We start from the raw sequence: 16,207 nt of genomic DNA on the forward strand, positions 1-16,207 counted from the left end.
ACGAACTTGAAACTAGCCCGGGACCTATTCAGTTTCAATTTCAAGGCAGGACAGCCAATTCTGTTGGGAAATCGGTTTAACTATTCTAGTTATCAAATTAAACTTTTGCAACTATTGTGAATTGAATCGTGAGCTTTGATACGAAGAAACAACCACATAAGTACTTGACCAAATAAATGCTTTTGCAGCAAAAGGTACAATTGTTTGTAAGAATCTAGTTTTTTACCATATCATAAAAGGGTTTGGTTCTTGGTTCTAACGGTTCATGAATTAACGATTCCAGAAATGACCGGTTTGATTCTTGATTCTAAGCACATGGTTGAAATTCGATCCACCTTGAACCAATCACTCATAATTTGGGAACTGATAAGAGCATTGATATGAATGGTGATGGTGAATGAATAAAGTCTTATATGCATCAATGATCTATTATTTTGCGGCCTATGCTAAAATGTTCTTGTTACCTTGGACACTCACATGTTGGTTCCAACAAAACTGGACACAATCTTCAATAGTTCTAAAAACCAATAAGGTTCTTTCCTTTTCGTGCGACGCTGGCGATATTATTCCTATAAACCGTTTCACATTTTGTGCAAATTTGTGTGATCAGCGAGCCGTCATTCCAATGAATTTTGCTTAGCTAGATCTATGGAAAAATGATGAATTTATAAATATTCTGAGCAATATAATTCCACTTTCATATATGATAAGCTTGTACATCATATGAGGTAAATGAATCGCATGAATTAGATACGCACAACTAATGTAAAAATTAATTTTGTCGGAAAGACAAATATGTCATGCCACTAATGTAATCGTTGGACATTATCACTTCGGTTTTGATCGGATAAAATTCTCCTGCTTTTGCAAGGAAAACTTGCTCAAACGTAGCTCTTCTATCCTCTCTCTCGCATACAGGAGGGAAATTTTTTTGCAAAAGGAGAGATCTTTTCGATCGCTTCGTTGGAGCAAATCCGAGAGGAGAGAGAGGCCCGTGCATTGGGTTTGTGAGTTGACACACTCTGTCCTTAACCCCCATTTCTCACGTCCATCGGCTCTTCGCCTTTTCAGGGGTCCAAGCTTGATCCGCAATTCTCTCCCTCTCCTCTTCTCTCTCTCTCTGTCTCTCTCTCTCTCTCTCGCTGCTATCCCTCGCCTTTCTCGCCTCTCTCGCGCCTCACATTTCGAAAGAAGACCCAGTTGGAGAAGACATTTTGATTCTTTCGATATTTCCCATTTGGAATTTTTCCTCCGTGGCGTCAATCAAAGCTTCGGACTTCGAACGTTTGATTCTCATCCTCGTCCTTGTTCGAGTTAAGTGCAATGCTCATGCAATTTCGTGATCTGGGTTCTTCATGTTTGTTAGCATTTGTGATTTTGGCATCTGATTCAGAGGTTTCTTCTTCATGAGCTTTTCAGGCATTGGGGATTTCTCAGCATAAGAGGAAAGTAGTGAGGGTCATTTACCACCTCGAAATTATTTTGGCTTTGCAAATAAGGACAGGGCAAACTTTGGCTCATTCTCTGGATCAGGGTTTTTCCTAATTCATTTTTGCCATAGGATTAAGCATTTTTCGTTTTCACATTGAAGCAAATCACCAAAGGAAAGTCATAGAATTTGCTAGGAAATAAGCAACCTTTGGGAATGCTGATCAATGACAGTCTCAATTGTAGAAAAGAGGGGCTTCTCTCGGAACCGGTACTTTGATTTGAGGAAAAGGGAAAATTTGAATTGGGATAATGGGTTGCATTTGCTCCAAAGGAATTCTTCTTGGACATTATAAGATTAAAGGCAGGGGTTTGAAGCGTAGCAAATCTTCGAAAAGGTTTGCTGCATCCTCAAGGAGAGACGAACTGGCGGTCACAGCCGATGGCGGAGGCCACGACGGTGCAGATCGACTGATACCAAGCCCACATGAGATTGAGAATGAAGTGGGGGATAGGAAAGGCGATGATTTCAATGAGAAACCATCCAAATCCCTTCAAAGACGAGCGACAATGGACGTCCAGTTGAAAGTGGGTAAAGTAGGTAGCTTTCCCCTTGGCGAGAAAGCAGCCCAAGTGGTAGCCGGATGGCCTTCTTGGCTGACAGCAGTGGCTGGAGAAGCTATTAATGGATGGGTGCCTCGAAGGGCCGATTCATTTGAGAAGCTGGAAAAGGTCATTTCTCTGCCACTGCCTTTATGGTGAATCATTCTATCAATGGAAAAAGATGCGCATCTCTTTTACCCCAAGTTTGTTCACTACTTTTCCTTTACTAGTTGCTGAGTTGTGGAGATAAATTACTACCTAATTCTTGACAACTTCTGATGCTGTGTAGATCAGTGTTAGCTAGACTTCCATTGAAAAGCGCGTTTGAACTACTTGGCTCACATGGTAGTTCTCACCCTAATCAAATTTGGCAAGTTTTATGTGAATGGAAAAGCTTGTGATTTTCATTTCTGGAGAGGCGAACACCTTTTTCCATTCTTGCAAGTGTTAAATAGGAATCCAAGACCAAATTATGTCGAATGATGGACATATCTCGTCTCAAACTTGTAATCAATGCATGTTTCCTAGAGAAAACTTTCAACCATATCAAGCCTTTTTAAGATGGCATGCTACGTGAACCCCGAGGGGTTTGCTCGAGTGGTGAGCATGTTCGTTGTTCTTGTGTAAGTCTTGGGCTTATATCACAATGCTTGTGCATTCGCTTGGAGTCACCGTAGGAGCACAGGCTTAGGTGTCTACGGTAATTACCTGGTGTGCGTGTGACGGAAGTTTTGCACATCGATGGGAATTACTCGGGTGCTGGACACCCTTGACATCTATCAAACAAAGAAGGTGGGTGCTAGGCGGGATGATGTTAGAGTGAGAGGTTTTGGTTGGAATTGGCCAGTTCAATTCAATACCACTCCATTGATAAGCCGTTGATCAACAAAACATCGTCAATGGCCTATATGATGGAAAGGTCACTGTTAGTATTGGATAGTTTCTATGAGATGTTAATTATGGAAGAACTATATGAGTTTTGTGGTTAAGAGAGCCTTAATTTTGAATATAGTCGTTCTATCCTCACACATAACTCGTTGATTTGACATTCCGATAAAAAGGTAGAATCCTTCCATGAAATGAGAAAGTTAGTAGGCATCATAAATTTATTTTGTGTAACTCCGGATACGTGAACATTTTTCCCTTTTGTGCAGTCGAGTGGATACTCTCTTCTTTCTCACAGATATTTATGGCTAATAGATTATTCACGAGTATTTGTGCTTAATGTTTTTGTTGTCTACCTGTGAAAAGAATCTAGATTCTAAAATCCTTCCCAATGATACAGATTGGCCAAGGAACTTACAGCAGTGTGTATAGAGCACGCGACCTGGAAACGAATACAATTGTAGCCTTGAAAAAGGTTCGATTTGCTAATATGGACCCGGAGAGTGTTCGATTCATGGCAAGGGAGATAATTATCTTGCGAAAGCTTGACCATCCAAATGTCATGAAGCTGGAGGGTTTGATAACTTCAAGGGTTTCTGGCAGTCTGTATCTTGTGTTTGAATATATGGACCATGATCTTGCTGGCCTCGCTGCGACTCATAGGATAAAGTTCACTGAATCTCAGGTACACAATTTTCGTGTTTAATATTTCCTTAGTTGAATTAAACGTTATTCACGCGACCAACAAGTTAGGTAGAGTATGGATATGGTGGAGTTGTTGTAAGAGACTAGTGCGTCAATTGGACAGCAGAACAAAAGATTGTAGGCTTATGTAGCTTCCCAGGTTTTCTCGCAATTGATCCTTGAGTTGTCCATCTTCATTCCCTATGTCTTCTCATTTACCATTTGATGCTGCATCTTCTCATTTACCATCTGCAATATAATCTTGAATATACAAGGGAGAATGTGGACAGTTAACTTTAGGTCAAAACTCTTTCTTCAATATAGGGTCCTCATTGTTAAGCATTGTCTGTAATTGTGATTCACCACTTTCTTCTTCCAGTAATTTCTTATCAAACTATAAAGATGATATAGACTATCTTTTACTGACTTCTTTTGTAATTCCTTCTCCTAGATCAAATGTTACATGCAACAGCTACTTCGTGGACTTGAATATTGCCACAGCCATGGTGTTCTACACCGTGACATAAAAGGCTCTAACTTATTAGTGGACAACAACGGCAATCTCAAGATTGGAGATTTTGGATTGGCAACTTTTTTCCGGACCAATCAAAATCAGCCTCTAACAAGTCGCGTAGTCACTCTTTGGTACCGACCTCCTGAGCTGTTGCTTGGTTCTTCAGATTATGGAGTTTCTGTGGATTTGTGGAGTTCTGGTTGCATCCTAGCTGAATTGTTTGCTGGGAAGCCGATAATGCCTGGAAGAACAGAGGTGCCATTCCTTATTTAGATGCCTAATTTGTTACAATATTGGCACATTGGAAAAAACATAGTTTCAGATGTATAGTGTTTCGAAAATTATTTACCTTATGTTTACTTAAGCATTTTTGCCTTGTGTACAATAACTTGAGGTCTATACTTTGGGTTGCATACAATCTGATCCAAGAGTCTTGAAGAGCATTCCATAGTCTACTTATGCATGACGTAAATTATAATGAGCAGTTATTTCATAGAAAATGGCAACAGAATTTGGTTTTACTAGCTTCTACTTCAGGGTTTTGTTATTCATTTATATTGGCAGTCATTTTCTGTAAAAGGGTGAATGAGTCATATCTCGCTTGATGCGTTAAGCTAAAGTCAATATGCAATGATTTAAATACTTCTGAGTCTATAATAAATGGTTAAGTTGTCTAATGTGATTCACCGATCCATATCTGATCGCGAAACATTTGTAGGTGGAGCAAATGCACAAAATTTTCAAACTCTGTGGGTCTCCTTCAGAAGAATATTGGAAGAAGTCAAAATTGCCACATGCAACCATTTTCAAGCCTCAGCAACCTTACAAGCGCTGCCTCCTGGAGACATTTAAGGATTTTCCTTCATCCGCACTGGCCCTGTTAGATGTTCTTCTCGCAGTTGAACCAGAATGCCGTGGAACGGCTTCTTCAGCCCTTCTAAATGATGTAGGTCCTAAATTTTTTCTTATTAGCTTTCTCGATGTCTTGTATGGTATTTCCTCCCTAGTGTCTCCTTTTCAATATTTTACATCTTGTGTGTGCCAATTTTCTTATTGTTATTGCAACTTTGGATAATTTAGGAGATTGCTTTGAAGACATTAAAAAGTGCAATCATGTAATTTGATATGACATGATAGCATTTCCAGAAATATGACCCTTCAAACTGCAACCTTTGTCATGAAAAAATGTGATGAGTTTTAATAGGATATCGAATCAAGTTGGGCCTGTGCATTTAATTTTGACTTGCTACTCAGTAAACAAGTTTTAGCGAGAAATCTTTCTATCACACTGCAAACTGATATTTTGCTTTTATTTTCCGTGTAGTAACAACTGCTAACATCCTAAACTTTGATTTCCCATTCCAGTTCTTCACATCCAATCCTCTTCCGTGTGATCCGTCAAGTTTGCCGAAGTATCCATCAAGCAAGGAGTTTGATGCCAGACTTCGAGATGAGGAAGCCAGAAAGTGAGTCATCTTCTGTGTTGTCTCACTAAAAGAAACCTCCATTTTCCGCCATAAATGTGGCTGTGGGTTTGTGCTGACTAGAGAGAATAGATGGTTAGCCCAACAAAAAAGAAAAATCCCAAATGAAACAATACCTCTACAGAATGTTTGAAGTCTTACTTGTCAAAATCTGGCCTATTAACACCACCACCCCACAAACCCCCCAAAAAAAAAAAAGACTTTTTGTTAATTACTTGTTGCAAATGGACTATCCATTCTTTCATCCTTCTACAAACAACAACGTTTCATCAAATTTCCACTTTTCTACTCTAAAATGAAATACGACCATTGTTAATGCAGTTACTTTTCCCCTTTTTTAATTATGTAACGGTGGACGAGTTGGGTTGACATATTGCGGGGAAGGAAAAACTTTTTTATGTAGCCACTTAGAATTGCTTTATGAGAGGTGTTTCCGACACTCAGCATCATGCTACTAATGCTACTATTGGTTGGTTTTTATTCCAGGCGTAAAGCTACTGCTGGTAAAGTTCGTGGTCTTGAATCAATCAAAAAGTGTTCGAAAGAGTCTAAAGTTGTGCCTATGTCACATGACAATGCTGATTTTAAGGCATCCATTCAGGTAACTTGTCCTTCTACTCATATCCCGTACATTTATTGTAAATTCAAGGGTTGGATGTGAGTGCCTATACAAATTCAGGGACCCATTTTCTCATAGCTTAACCGCAATTATTATTATCTTTTTTACTTTCTTTAGGAGCGACAAGGGCAATCGAATCCCAGAAGTACCAGTGAGAAACTGGGAGGAACGACCCAGAACAATGTCACTCCATCTGGACAATCAGCAGAACCCAGTCTTAATGGATCATCACAAATTGGAAATGCAAATGAGGGCGAGGCTTTGACTGTGACAGGCCGAGAACTTGATTCTTCAAGTGGTGGTGCCGAGTTGACAAGGCAGAGATCTTTCATGCATAGAAGAGCATCGCGGTTATCCAGGTTTTCTAATTCTGTTGCGGTAGGAGCTGATTCCCTTCTCGATTGTAGTAGGGAGACAGGTGCTAATGTTGAATGGAGGGACGAGGCTTTTGTTGCCAGGTGTAATTATCAAGATGGTGGCGAATCATCGGGAAAGCATGACTGGTCTCATCATTTGCTACATAAGCCGATGTCTTTGTTTAAGAAGGCCGGAGAGCACCCCGGGCGGGAGTCCATTGCGGTAATTGCATTATAACTTGAATAAGCTATTTAACCTTGTCTCTGCCAGGAAAGTTTTTTTCTTTGCTTTTTGCGGTTCCCTTTTTCACTTAGTTGAAGGTGAAATAATCTGACTCAACCATTTTCCTTTAAATTGTATAGCTTTGGTAATGCTGTTTCGTGGCATTCTCCGTATTTGTTTTATTTTACTTACTAGCATGAATAAAATGCTTGGAACTAATTGCTGTGGTATATGGAGTTGAAATAACTACGGACGTCATGATGTCCATGTGGTCATTGGAAATTGAGTTGTGCTAAGTGCATCTTTATTTCTGCATTTTTTTTTTTGTACGTATAACAAATTTGATATTTGGTAAATTGTTAGACTAACCTTGGAACAACGTCCTATGACAATTGGTATTGAATGTCTTTGCTCGTATAGTTTCGAGAGATCAATCCGAAGTATCTGAAAAATTATAAAAAAATGTTTTGGAAAATAATTTTGATGGTAGTTTCATGTGAAATGTCAAAGAACGACATCAACTAATTGTGAAATACAGATGACGACACCCCATTTTTTTTCCTCTTGCCTTCAGTGCAGCGATTCGCAAGCTATGGTCTGAAAAGCTGATCATCTTCTCTTGCTTGTGATTGCAGAGTTATTCTCCCAAAAAGAGCCGAATCCACTATTCTGGACCTTTGCTTCCCGCGGGAGGTAACCTCGATGAAATGCTCAAGGAGCACGAGCGACAAATACAAAATGCCGTCCGGAAAGCTCGCCTTGATAAGGTCAAGACAACGAATCATGGGCAGGTGGGGGCACTTTTCTATTGGCCAAATGGTAGGTGATGCTAAGGACTTCGTGCAATTTTCTCTTGAAGCAATGACGCCCATGAGATGGCAATGGTGACGACAGGAAGCAGAATTCCTAAAAGATGTGATCAACACAAGCATTTTGTGTCGGAGCATCTGCTGATTGCACGTCACCGAGTACTTGTCCTTAGCACTTGATGACGCTCCTCGTGCCGTATCAAATCCTAAGCAATCGGGTTTTGGCATTGGTAAAATCAAGTGGCGGTCTTGTTTTGGTGCTCCAACAATGGAAAGAGCTGTATATTGTCAATGTTTGCTCTGATTGTTGGAAGCATTCTCTGTACAGTGATGGCCCATCTCCATCTCTTCATTGACTGCCCCTTGACTTGACTATGGAAAGGTTGCTACATAATTCGAATAAAATTGCTGAAATCTGGTAATTTTGAGACAGGGTATTCTATGTGAGTTTGAATGAGATCACGAGGAAGATGACATCATTAGTGCTTATCATATGGTGTGTTCCCTTGTTTTTGGGAGACAAATTGCTAAATACACTAAGAATCTGGACCGAGCCGAAAGAAGTTCCTTATAAACCGGGAGAGGCAATTATGACATGAAACTACCTGGTGCAACTATGAGTTCGGGTCTGCTGTTGAAGTGAGGTTACCCTTCATCGAGTTCGTAAGCCATAGATTTGTGGAGTACATAAAGGAAAAAGTTTTTTGTACTTTGGGTTGCAACCCAATTTGACAAGCATTAACATTCAGAGGCACATTCTCGAGCCATTTCTGCTAATCCGATACCAGCTACCGCAGGCTCACATCTCCAGGAAGTCACTTCCTCCTGCTCCTGCATAGCTTCAAAGACCACATTTAATTTCAGGAGGACCCCTTCTTGCAGATTTCCTGAGCAACTCTTTGAGAAAAACAGTAGACAGCACTGTGCAGAAAGATCCCTACTTTCACATAAGGCTACACAAGTTGATGTTCATCCTGAAAATAGCTTCTTCAAGTCAGGTGTCCTGTCTTCATGTGGTGTCAGCATCCTGTCTTTCTTGGAATGGTCCCATTTATCTTCACAATAGCAAAAGTTTACCGCACAGCTCCATTCTTGCTAATCTCTCTTCCATCTTATGTACAACTTCATGTCCAAGGTGCTTTTGACACTTTTCCTGGCCTTCTAAAACTCCTTATGGGTGAACCTAAATAAATACTAAACTGCTTCGTCCGAGACTTTGTCAGCATCTCGGGATCTCTCAGTTGTAAAATAATGAGAGGGCATTTCCTGCTGTCAAGAAAAGAAAAAAAAATGATTGACCATTGAGGGTGCATGATGTGTCGATATCGATATGTTAAAATAAGAAACACATTCGGATAGCCTGCTAGCTTATTGGACACGCATGGAGGCTCCTTCTAAAACTCCTCATAAGGAGTACAATAACCCTTTTCAACAAGGTCTCTCCATGCTAACTTACCTAGCAAGGCTTCGTTGAAACACGACAAATCTCTAAAAGCCAGTCAGCATCATCATGCTTTTGCTTTAGTGAGATCATCCCACTTTTGTCTCTTTTTGACCCAACACGGCTTAGCATGATGCTATCATCTTCGGACAACCATTTCTCTAGATACAAATGTAATTATATTAATGTTAATGGGAAACTAACTTCTGCTTTATCTTTATACACTGTTAATACGTATACATCTCTATATTAAATAGAATATATATCAGGTTTCTCATATTAAGTGGCATGTATTTTTATCTTTGTACACTTTCGAGTAGTAGATAAATTAAAGAAAATACGTAAATATGACATAGTTCAATAATCCTAATTTATGCCCCCTTTTGCTTCTCGATTAAATTTTTTAATATATTTTCCTGTGATCGATAACTATTATGAATAAGATATATGTTTACTAGAAGTCCTAAAACTTGTTACAAAAGTGCAATCAAGTTCTAAAACCTTTAAAAACTACAATCAAGTCCTAGAATTTATCAAATTGTTGCAATTAAGTCATTCCATTAAATCCTTGAAATTTGACTAAAGGAAAATACTCACATGGATGCTTTTTTTAGTATTTTTTCTCTCATACATGATAATGATATGACTAAAACGACGTGGTTTTGGTCAGAATCTTATTTATAATATAATTTTTATTTAAATTAATTAAAAATAAGGTAAAATTTAGAGAAAAACAACAAATAGAACCAAGATCCAGCGGGTAGGGCTCACCACCGCCGCCCCACCACCGCCGGGAATGGCCGATCGGAACCGGTGGGGAAGTGATCGGTAGGTCGCTGGCCCCGACCAAGGCCGATGGCACTTTTTGCAAGTTTTAGCATTCAATTGTACTTTCGTGACGAGTTTTAGGACTTGTGGTGAACATATCCTTATAAATAATACCCGTTTAAGAAAACTCCGATTTACATTTTTTTGCCTTTCAAAATTTGATTATTATAATGCTACAAAAGATCATAATACTAATACTATAAAAATATAGTTTTCTCTTTTGCATGCTCAGCAGAGGATCGCGCATATCGACTAACTATAAAATGTTAACTTAATCTCGGTTCATGGAAATGATCGGTTTGATCGCTCAAAGGTAAACTCTCTCTCTCTCTCTCTGTTCAATTGCACAAAGCAGAGCGGCGGAAGATCGAAGCCAATCTGCATCTTTCGGTTGGTGGCAAGGGTGATCGGCGATGAAGAAGCGACCGTTGGACCGAACGAAGGTGGTTTGGCGTCACTTGCCACCCTCGATCACGCAGGCATTTCTGACCGAGCAAATCGACAATGTCTTCTCCGGGCGGTACGACTGGGTCTCTTTCTGTCCTGGCAAGAGCAGGTTAGGGGCCCCTTCGGCTTGCTCTGTGCTCGGTCTGACATTGTCTCGTTGAGTTAGCCTACGGGTTGTTTTGCAGGTCTTTTTTTGGTTCTTGAGGTGAGGGGTGCTTTTGAATTGCTCTGTAGTTACTTATGCCAACGCAACAGGGTAAGTGAGAATTAGAACTGAGAAGTGCCATGACGATTTAGGTTTAGGTGGAAGTTGAATGGCCCCATATGCCAGTTGTTACTCCTTGGAAGTTGTTGAATGCCAGGGGAGGGGGTCCTTTGGCTTGATTGCATAATTTGAACGAAAGTGAATGCATTTGGACAATCATGGCAGCCTGTCTATCATGCAAGTGCTAGTCAATTTGCGAGGAGTGAGTTGTCATTACCAAACACAGCTGTAGTTTTATTGCCACATAGTTCGACCCCTAGGCATTCTGAAGGTCTTTCGGTGAGTTTTCTCATGTTCTTGTAAATGGGGGTGACATTGTATGATCCTCACATCTTAGAGTCGAATCCAGTTATTGATGATTATCGTTAGTGTAGACTCAAAATTTCTGTTCTTAAATGAGGTTTCTTTTGGTATCTCTCGGCATACTCCGATGGAACTCTCCTCACCCCTTCTCTTTTGTGCACGCTGGTCATGCTTGCTAATGTACATCCCCATCTGTGCACTGTAATTTGTCTGCATGTGAATAACTAGCATCTATGGCTTGGCTTTAGTTGAATTCTAGCCCTCTGTCTTGATGCTTTCCCCTATAATCTCGAAAATGATGTGGTAAGAGGACCTGCGTCATGTCAATCTGTTTCCTTGACATATTGTAGCCAGAAGCGCCATACTCTTTCTAGAGCCTACATCAAGTTCAAGAGGCTGGAGGATGTTACTGAATTTGCGGGGTTCTTTAATGGGCACGTGTTTGTCAACGAGAAGGGTAATTTTGACTTGATTCATTCCAAATACTTTCTTATAGTGCTGGTGAACTTTGTACGTACTTGGGAAAGCGAATTAGTTCTAGTTGGTCATCATGGCACTCGTCAACTAAATCTCAGTAACACCCATCTGCTTGAATTGGTGAACTTTAGAAAGTGTTCTTCTGCTTATGTTAGTGGTTTCGCTTTTTACCCAGGATATACTTCTGCAGAATTGGATTTTGGGTCATTGAAATCTTTTTGACTTGATATTTCACTGTTGAAGAAACATTTAAAAAGTGAAAAAGAAAATCGTAACTATTTGTTCTTTGTCTAATCCATTTCAGGTGCTCAATTTAAAACAATTGTTGAGTATGCTCCTTTTCAACGTGTTCCGGCTCAACGTTTAAGGAAAGATAGTCGTGAAGGGACCCTAATTACAGGTATCACCTTACCAGCTTTACTGTGCTGCATGTGTTCATGTTTGTGGAATGATAATAATTCCTCCATACCTTCCAGATCCTGAGTATATCGAATTCCTCAAATTTTTGGTAAAGCCTGTTGAGAATCTTCCCAGTGTGGAGATACAGCTGGAGAGAAGAGAGGCAGAGAGATCCGGTCTGTTAAAGTTCTCCTGAATATCACTTTGCGAAAATCTTAGGAGTAGCTGACTGGAACATTATTTGATCTTTCACTATGCTTTCGTAGGTGCTGCAGAAGGTGTTCCTATTGTTACGACGCCTCTAATGGATTATGTTCGTCGGAAAAGAGCTTCTAAGGTAGTTGCAGTGGGTATTATTGGATCAAATAGATCTTTGCACCCATGAGGAACAGGGATCTATAGCCATAGTAAATTTCCTTTACTTGGTATATGAGTTCTCACATGGTCAAATGCTGAGAAGTTTACTGGAATGGGGGTAAAGAAATCAAATTGTCTATGCTGTAAATGGATGCTAGCTGTTGCTCAAGTTTTGTGAAACCTGAGCAGAATTAACCTAACTATGATGATAGAAATAATACATTCACTCATAATGATCTGCACTTGGGGCTTGGATGATGCTTTAGCTTGTTGAGTACGGGAAATACTGACCACGGTTGGAAGAATGGCTTGCGGTGAAGTTCCTTTGAAAGTTTACTTTTGTTGACAAGGGAAGAGTTGGTTTTAGTGCTTCTGTCACTTGATTTTTAGGTTGTATAATCTGGGTTATACTATACCTTGTTTTAATGTTTGTATGCAACATGGATATGACTTCCATCTGACTCCAAAATGGAACTACAAGACACCATTATGCCATGTGATAGTGACAACGATGGAGTGTTCATCTTCTGGGATAGTTTTGATCTTCTTTCCCATTTGTCAGAGGTCAAGGACAAGAGGCAAATTGAAGAAAAAAACTGGGAAATCATCAGATGAAACTAGGCCTTCATTATCATCTAAACTCAATGCTGAAAAGAGAAGGACTTCCACAACAACGGTAATCATCTTATTGTTTATCAACATATGAAGCATGTTCATTCTGCTGTTAATTGGTTTCTGTTGATTTGTATAGTGTAAATGGCAGATCGACCATAGAAAGGAACTCATGTGGTCTAAATCTCGGATTCCTTTCATGGCTCTTAGCTTCTTTTTTCCTTATCTATCTTAGCTGGTTGCATGTATGTTAAGTGGAGTGTTATATGCACTCATCTCGACTTAAGTAGGTTTCTTTTCTAAAGCTAGTAGAGGATCTATCATATGTTCAATTATCGTAAATTTTGTACTTTATGATATTAAGCATCCTTGTTTTTCCTTTAATGTCATATTTTCAAAAGTTTGCACACATGCTCTTTCCAGTATAATTGGTAAGATAATTGAAAAAGTATCCATTACTAGACATAATCACCACCAGTGTAGATGCTTATGCTTGATTTTCCTTGACTAGTACTTGTCACTTGCTAGTTGTGGTTTTTCTATTCTCTTCAGGCCTATGATTGGTGTTGCAACTATACTTATTTTTGTGCACAAGAAGGAGAATGTTGGAATTTTACAGTACATTGATATTTTTCCGTTTTTGGTGGCAGGGTGCTCTGACTGACGTGGCAAGTAATAGTTGCAGCATAGAGAAAGCAACTTGCAATTGTATTGCAAAAGTAGAGAAGTTACAGCTTTGTAACAAATCTAATACCATGGGGCCCACGTTTCGAGCTGAACTCTTGGGTGGCGACAGTGGTATGGCTAGGACAGTGAATTTGTTCTTTGAGCGATGGCTATGGCAATCTATCTATTCTTAGGATGGTCCCTAAGTTTACAGTTGAAAATCTGTTATCTTAGGCAAAAGGTCAGGTGCTAATATGTTTAACATATACAGTATCGCACCTGGTGATTAGTTTCTGGTAGTGAACCTAAACAATTGGTTTGCTTATTGAATCATGTGTCGGCATATGTGGAGGGTTCTATAGGCCTGCGCGTGATTGGCTTTACTATTGGAGACGACTCTTACGGGGGGCTACTGGCCCCTTTGAAACATCTCGTTGTGTTTGGACTGGGGTCCTTTCATGAAGAGGTTTTCATTAGATTTTTCTCTCCTATTAGTCTAAATTTCCAATGAAAGTAGAACCTGGTTGGAAGTTAAATATTGTGAAGGCCATTTTAATTTGTGCTTGCTGGCTGCTGTAAGCACCTGGCGGCTGGCAGATTTCTCTGTCCTTGACTCCTTGTTGTGGTTATAGCTACAACTGTAGGGACATTTTCATATGATCCTGGAGCTTTATTCAAATCTCTTCGAAAACATAATTACCAATGGGTTGACATCAGAGGAAATGACATTTGACTTTGATTTTTGTCTCTTAAAGATTTATTCTATTTTCAATGCATTTCTGAAAAATGATACTATCCCCAAAAGGATGAAGCAGGCTCAAGTTTTTGAATGGCGGATAGATTTGGCTGGTCAAGTAATCATTTATCATTCCCTTTAGTTTGTTCTAAGGAGATGTCCATGGAGGCGTGACAAAGATGGAAGAAACCAAGAGGAGGAAAAAAGGGATGAAACAACCTCTATTCATATCATTATTGCCCAAGTGCTGAATGTTTTCGTTTTAGATTGTGACAACTGATCAGCTCTTTCTTTTGTGCATGGGGAATGATCTGATGCAAACTTCTATTAAACGCCCTTCATTTCAACTGAAACTTCTTCTGATCAAGCTAGTTGAGTTGCCTTCTTTATCAAATCTGAATCAAGAGTTGGCCTCTAGACTTTTAGGAAATCTACTCATGGTTTTCGGTGCATGCTTCTGCAATTTCCTGGTACAATTCATTATGATTAGAGCATGAAATTGCATTTCTTGATTTCTGCCCTACTATTGAGGAATTCCTGTCAATGTATTCCAGGAGTATCTGGTTTTGGCAACTCAAGGAACAAAAAAATCCAGCGTTCAAAAATAAGGTGAGATGAATTCATATGGTGGTTGCTATTCCTCTGTCTCTATATTGTTATTCAGCATCTTCTGTTGCGGGGAATACAAGAGGCTAGTTTCATGTTTAGAGAGGACTAAATATTTGAAGCCTTCAAATTTCAATTCTGGTGTTCTTATTGATGTTTGGCATTCGAAGTACTGTCTTTCATGCGAGTGGCTGTTACCTGTGAGATTTCGAAGTACCTTGTCAGCTATTTCTAGAACTGCTAAGTGCCTTCTAAACTATTTCTGGAACTGCTAAGTGCCTTGTAACCATTTCTTTGCAGTTATTCGGTGGTATGTCACCGCGGCTATTCCAAGAAAAACACATGACAGTTCCATCGGCTGATAAGCATGATCACCGAAGTGAAAAACGTAATCTTGTAAACCAGGATGTGTGTGGATATCTGCCTGAGATTCATCTAGGAAATGAAAAAGAAAAGCCACCTGGGGCCACACCTGTACAACCATCTGTAAAAGATGCAAACATTGCCTTTGATGTGGTTGTTGGGAATGACTTACTTGATTTGGGAGATGAGAAACTGGAAACCCCAGTAAGGTAGAAGGATCATGTCATTAGACCTGACCTGACCATGTTGTAAGACCTCTCTGCTTTGTCAATGGAAGGGATCAAATGCAAATGATGAGGCTCTATCTCGGCATTAATATCTGCTAAGTGTCCCTTAGAGTCTTCAGATGGTAAGGATATGTTTGTATTACTTTGTATTGATAGTGTTTTAGATTTTGTTGTCTCCTCTGCATTTATGTGGACGTTCTTCCAGCAGGCAATGCAGATCCTCTACAAGAGTGAGAAGTAGAGGCAGCAGTCAAGTCTTCTGTAAAATGGTTGGTTTGTGTTTGGGGATCTCAATTACTTTCAGTCAATATTTTGTTTCATATGCTTTTGGTGCAGTTATCGTTGTCAAACCCTACTAGAAAGGAATGGATGCCAAACGCGAATATGGTCGGCAATTTATGTTTCCCTTTGACAATCTTCATTTGTGTCACGAATTTTATATGTTTATCTGTCATATCGTAACTTTAAAACTTAATCATTACAGGTTTAGAAAAGGGTAGCACAATAGGCAACGAATTTAACACATTTGAAGAAGATTGGGTTATTATACGTGAATATGCAAAAATGCGAAACATACATATATGTGTCTAAATGTAGGTAAACTTGCCATGCTGATATAAAATAAATACTTATGTTTGATTAAATGTGTGACATGTATAAATTGGTAGAAAAGTCAAATGTTTTTATTAGTCATGTGCTTAAGAGGGTTAAATCTTTTTATGGGATGAAAACGGTTAACCCAAATCAGAATTTTTCATTATTTATGTGTTATATCATGTTGCAACCCTCCCTATGGTGGGAAGACGAGTTTAGAGGTAATGCCTAGTTGAGTACCGATGGTCCTCAATCGGCGCCGGTTCTTGCGAAGCCCTTAC

At 39.5% G+C, this 16,207-nt stretch overlaps 2 protein-coding genes across 12 annotated transcripts; both read left to right on the forward strand.

Moving 5' to 3' along the window:
* Nucleotides 1-1,420: 1,420 nt before the first annotated feature.
* LOC115728986 (probable serine/threonine-protein kinase At1g09600) lies at nucleotides 1,421-8,094 on the forward strand. Of its 4 annotated transcripts, none has more exons than XM_030659386.2 (8): nucleotides 1,421-2,160; nucleotides 3,317-3,601; nucleotides 4,052-4,369; nucleotides 4,833-5,060; nucleotides 5,480-5,580; nucleotides 6,085-6,199; nucleotides 6,335-6,796; nucleotides 7,432-8,094. In XM_030659386.2, exons 1-8 carry the CDS (start codon nucleotides 1,741-1,743, stop codon nucleotides 7,621-7,623), a joined length of 2,121 nt encoding a protein of 706 aa, XP_030515246.1. In that variant the 5' UTR covers nucleotides 1,421-1,740; the 3' UTR covers nucleotides 7,624-8,094. The 4 variants fall into 4 exon arrangements, with proteins under 4 accessions (XP_030515246.1, XP_030515247.1, XP_048135214.1 ...); XM_030659387.2 differs by having other exon boundaries at nucleotides 6,085-6,192; nucleotides 6,334-6,796; XM_048279257.1 differs by having other exon boundaries at nucleotides 6,085-6,187.
* A 2,067-nt stretch (nucleotides 8,095-10,161) lies between these two features.
* On the forward strand, nucleotides 10,162-15,807 carry LOC115728987 (regulator of nonsense transcripts UPF3-like). 8 transcript variants are annotated; one of them, XM_048279347.1, is made up of 10 exons: nucleotides 10,162-10,430; nucleotides 11,240-11,346; nucleotides 11,671-11,766; nucleotides 11,843-11,941; nucleotides 12,032-12,102; nucleotides 12,685-12,798; nucleotides 13,385-13,575; nucleotides 14,691-14,745; nucleotides 15,043-15,454; nucleotides 15,538-15,807. In XM_048279347.1, exons 1-9 carry the CDS (start codon nucleotides 10,288-10,290, stop codon nucleotides 15,316-15,318), a joined length of 1,152 nt encoding a protein of 383 aa, XP_048135304.1. In that variant the 5' UTR covers nucleotides 10,162-10,287; the 3' UTR covers nucleotides 15,319-15,454; nucleotides 15,538-15,807. The 8 variants fall into 8 exon arrangements, with proteins under 8 accessions (XP_048135304.1, XP_048135303.1, XP_048135305.1 ...); XM_048279346.1 differs by having other exon boundaries at nucleotides 15,541-15,807; XM_048279348.1 differs by having other exon boundaries at nucleotides 12,688-12,798; nucleotides 15,541-15,807.
* Nucleotides 15,808-16,207: the final 400 nt, after the last annotated feature.

This window comes from Rhodamnia argentea, chromosome 5, assembly GCF_020921035.1.
Source record: "Rhodamnia argentea isolate NSW1041297 chromosome 5, ASM2092103v1, whole genome shotgun sequence".
Classification (NCBI taxonomy): Eukaryota; Viridiplantae; Streptophyta; class Magnoliopsida; order Myrtales; family Myrtaceae; genus Rhodamnia; species Rhodamnia argentea.

Bases quoted from the DNA above. Each gene is read 5' to 3' on its own strand.
- LOC115728986 (XM_030659386.2), top strand. From the start codon at position 1,741: ATGGGTTGCATTTGCTCCAAAGGAATTCTTCTTGGACATTATAAGATT. The intron at 4,370-4,832 runs GTGCCATTCCTT...AAACATTTGTAG, and splicing joins TAATGCCTGGAAGAACAGAG to GTGGAGCAAATGCACAAAAT. The intron at 6,200-6,334 runs GTAACTTGTCCT...TACTTTCTTTAG, and splicing joins ATTTTAAGGCATCCATTCAG to GAGCGACAAGGGCAATCGAA.
- LOC115728987 (XM_048279347.1), top strand. From the start codon at position 10,288: ATGAAGAAGCGACCGTTGGACCGAACGAAGGTGGTTTGGCGTCACTTG. The intron at 11,942-12,031 runs GTCTGTTAAAGT...ATGCTTTCGTAG, and splicing joins AAGAGAGGCAGAGAGATCCG to GTGCTGCAGAAGGTGTTCCT. The intron at 12,799-13,384 runs GTAATCATCTTA...TTTTGGTGGCAG, and splicing joins GAAGGACTTCCACAACAACG to GGTGCTCTGACTGACGTGGC.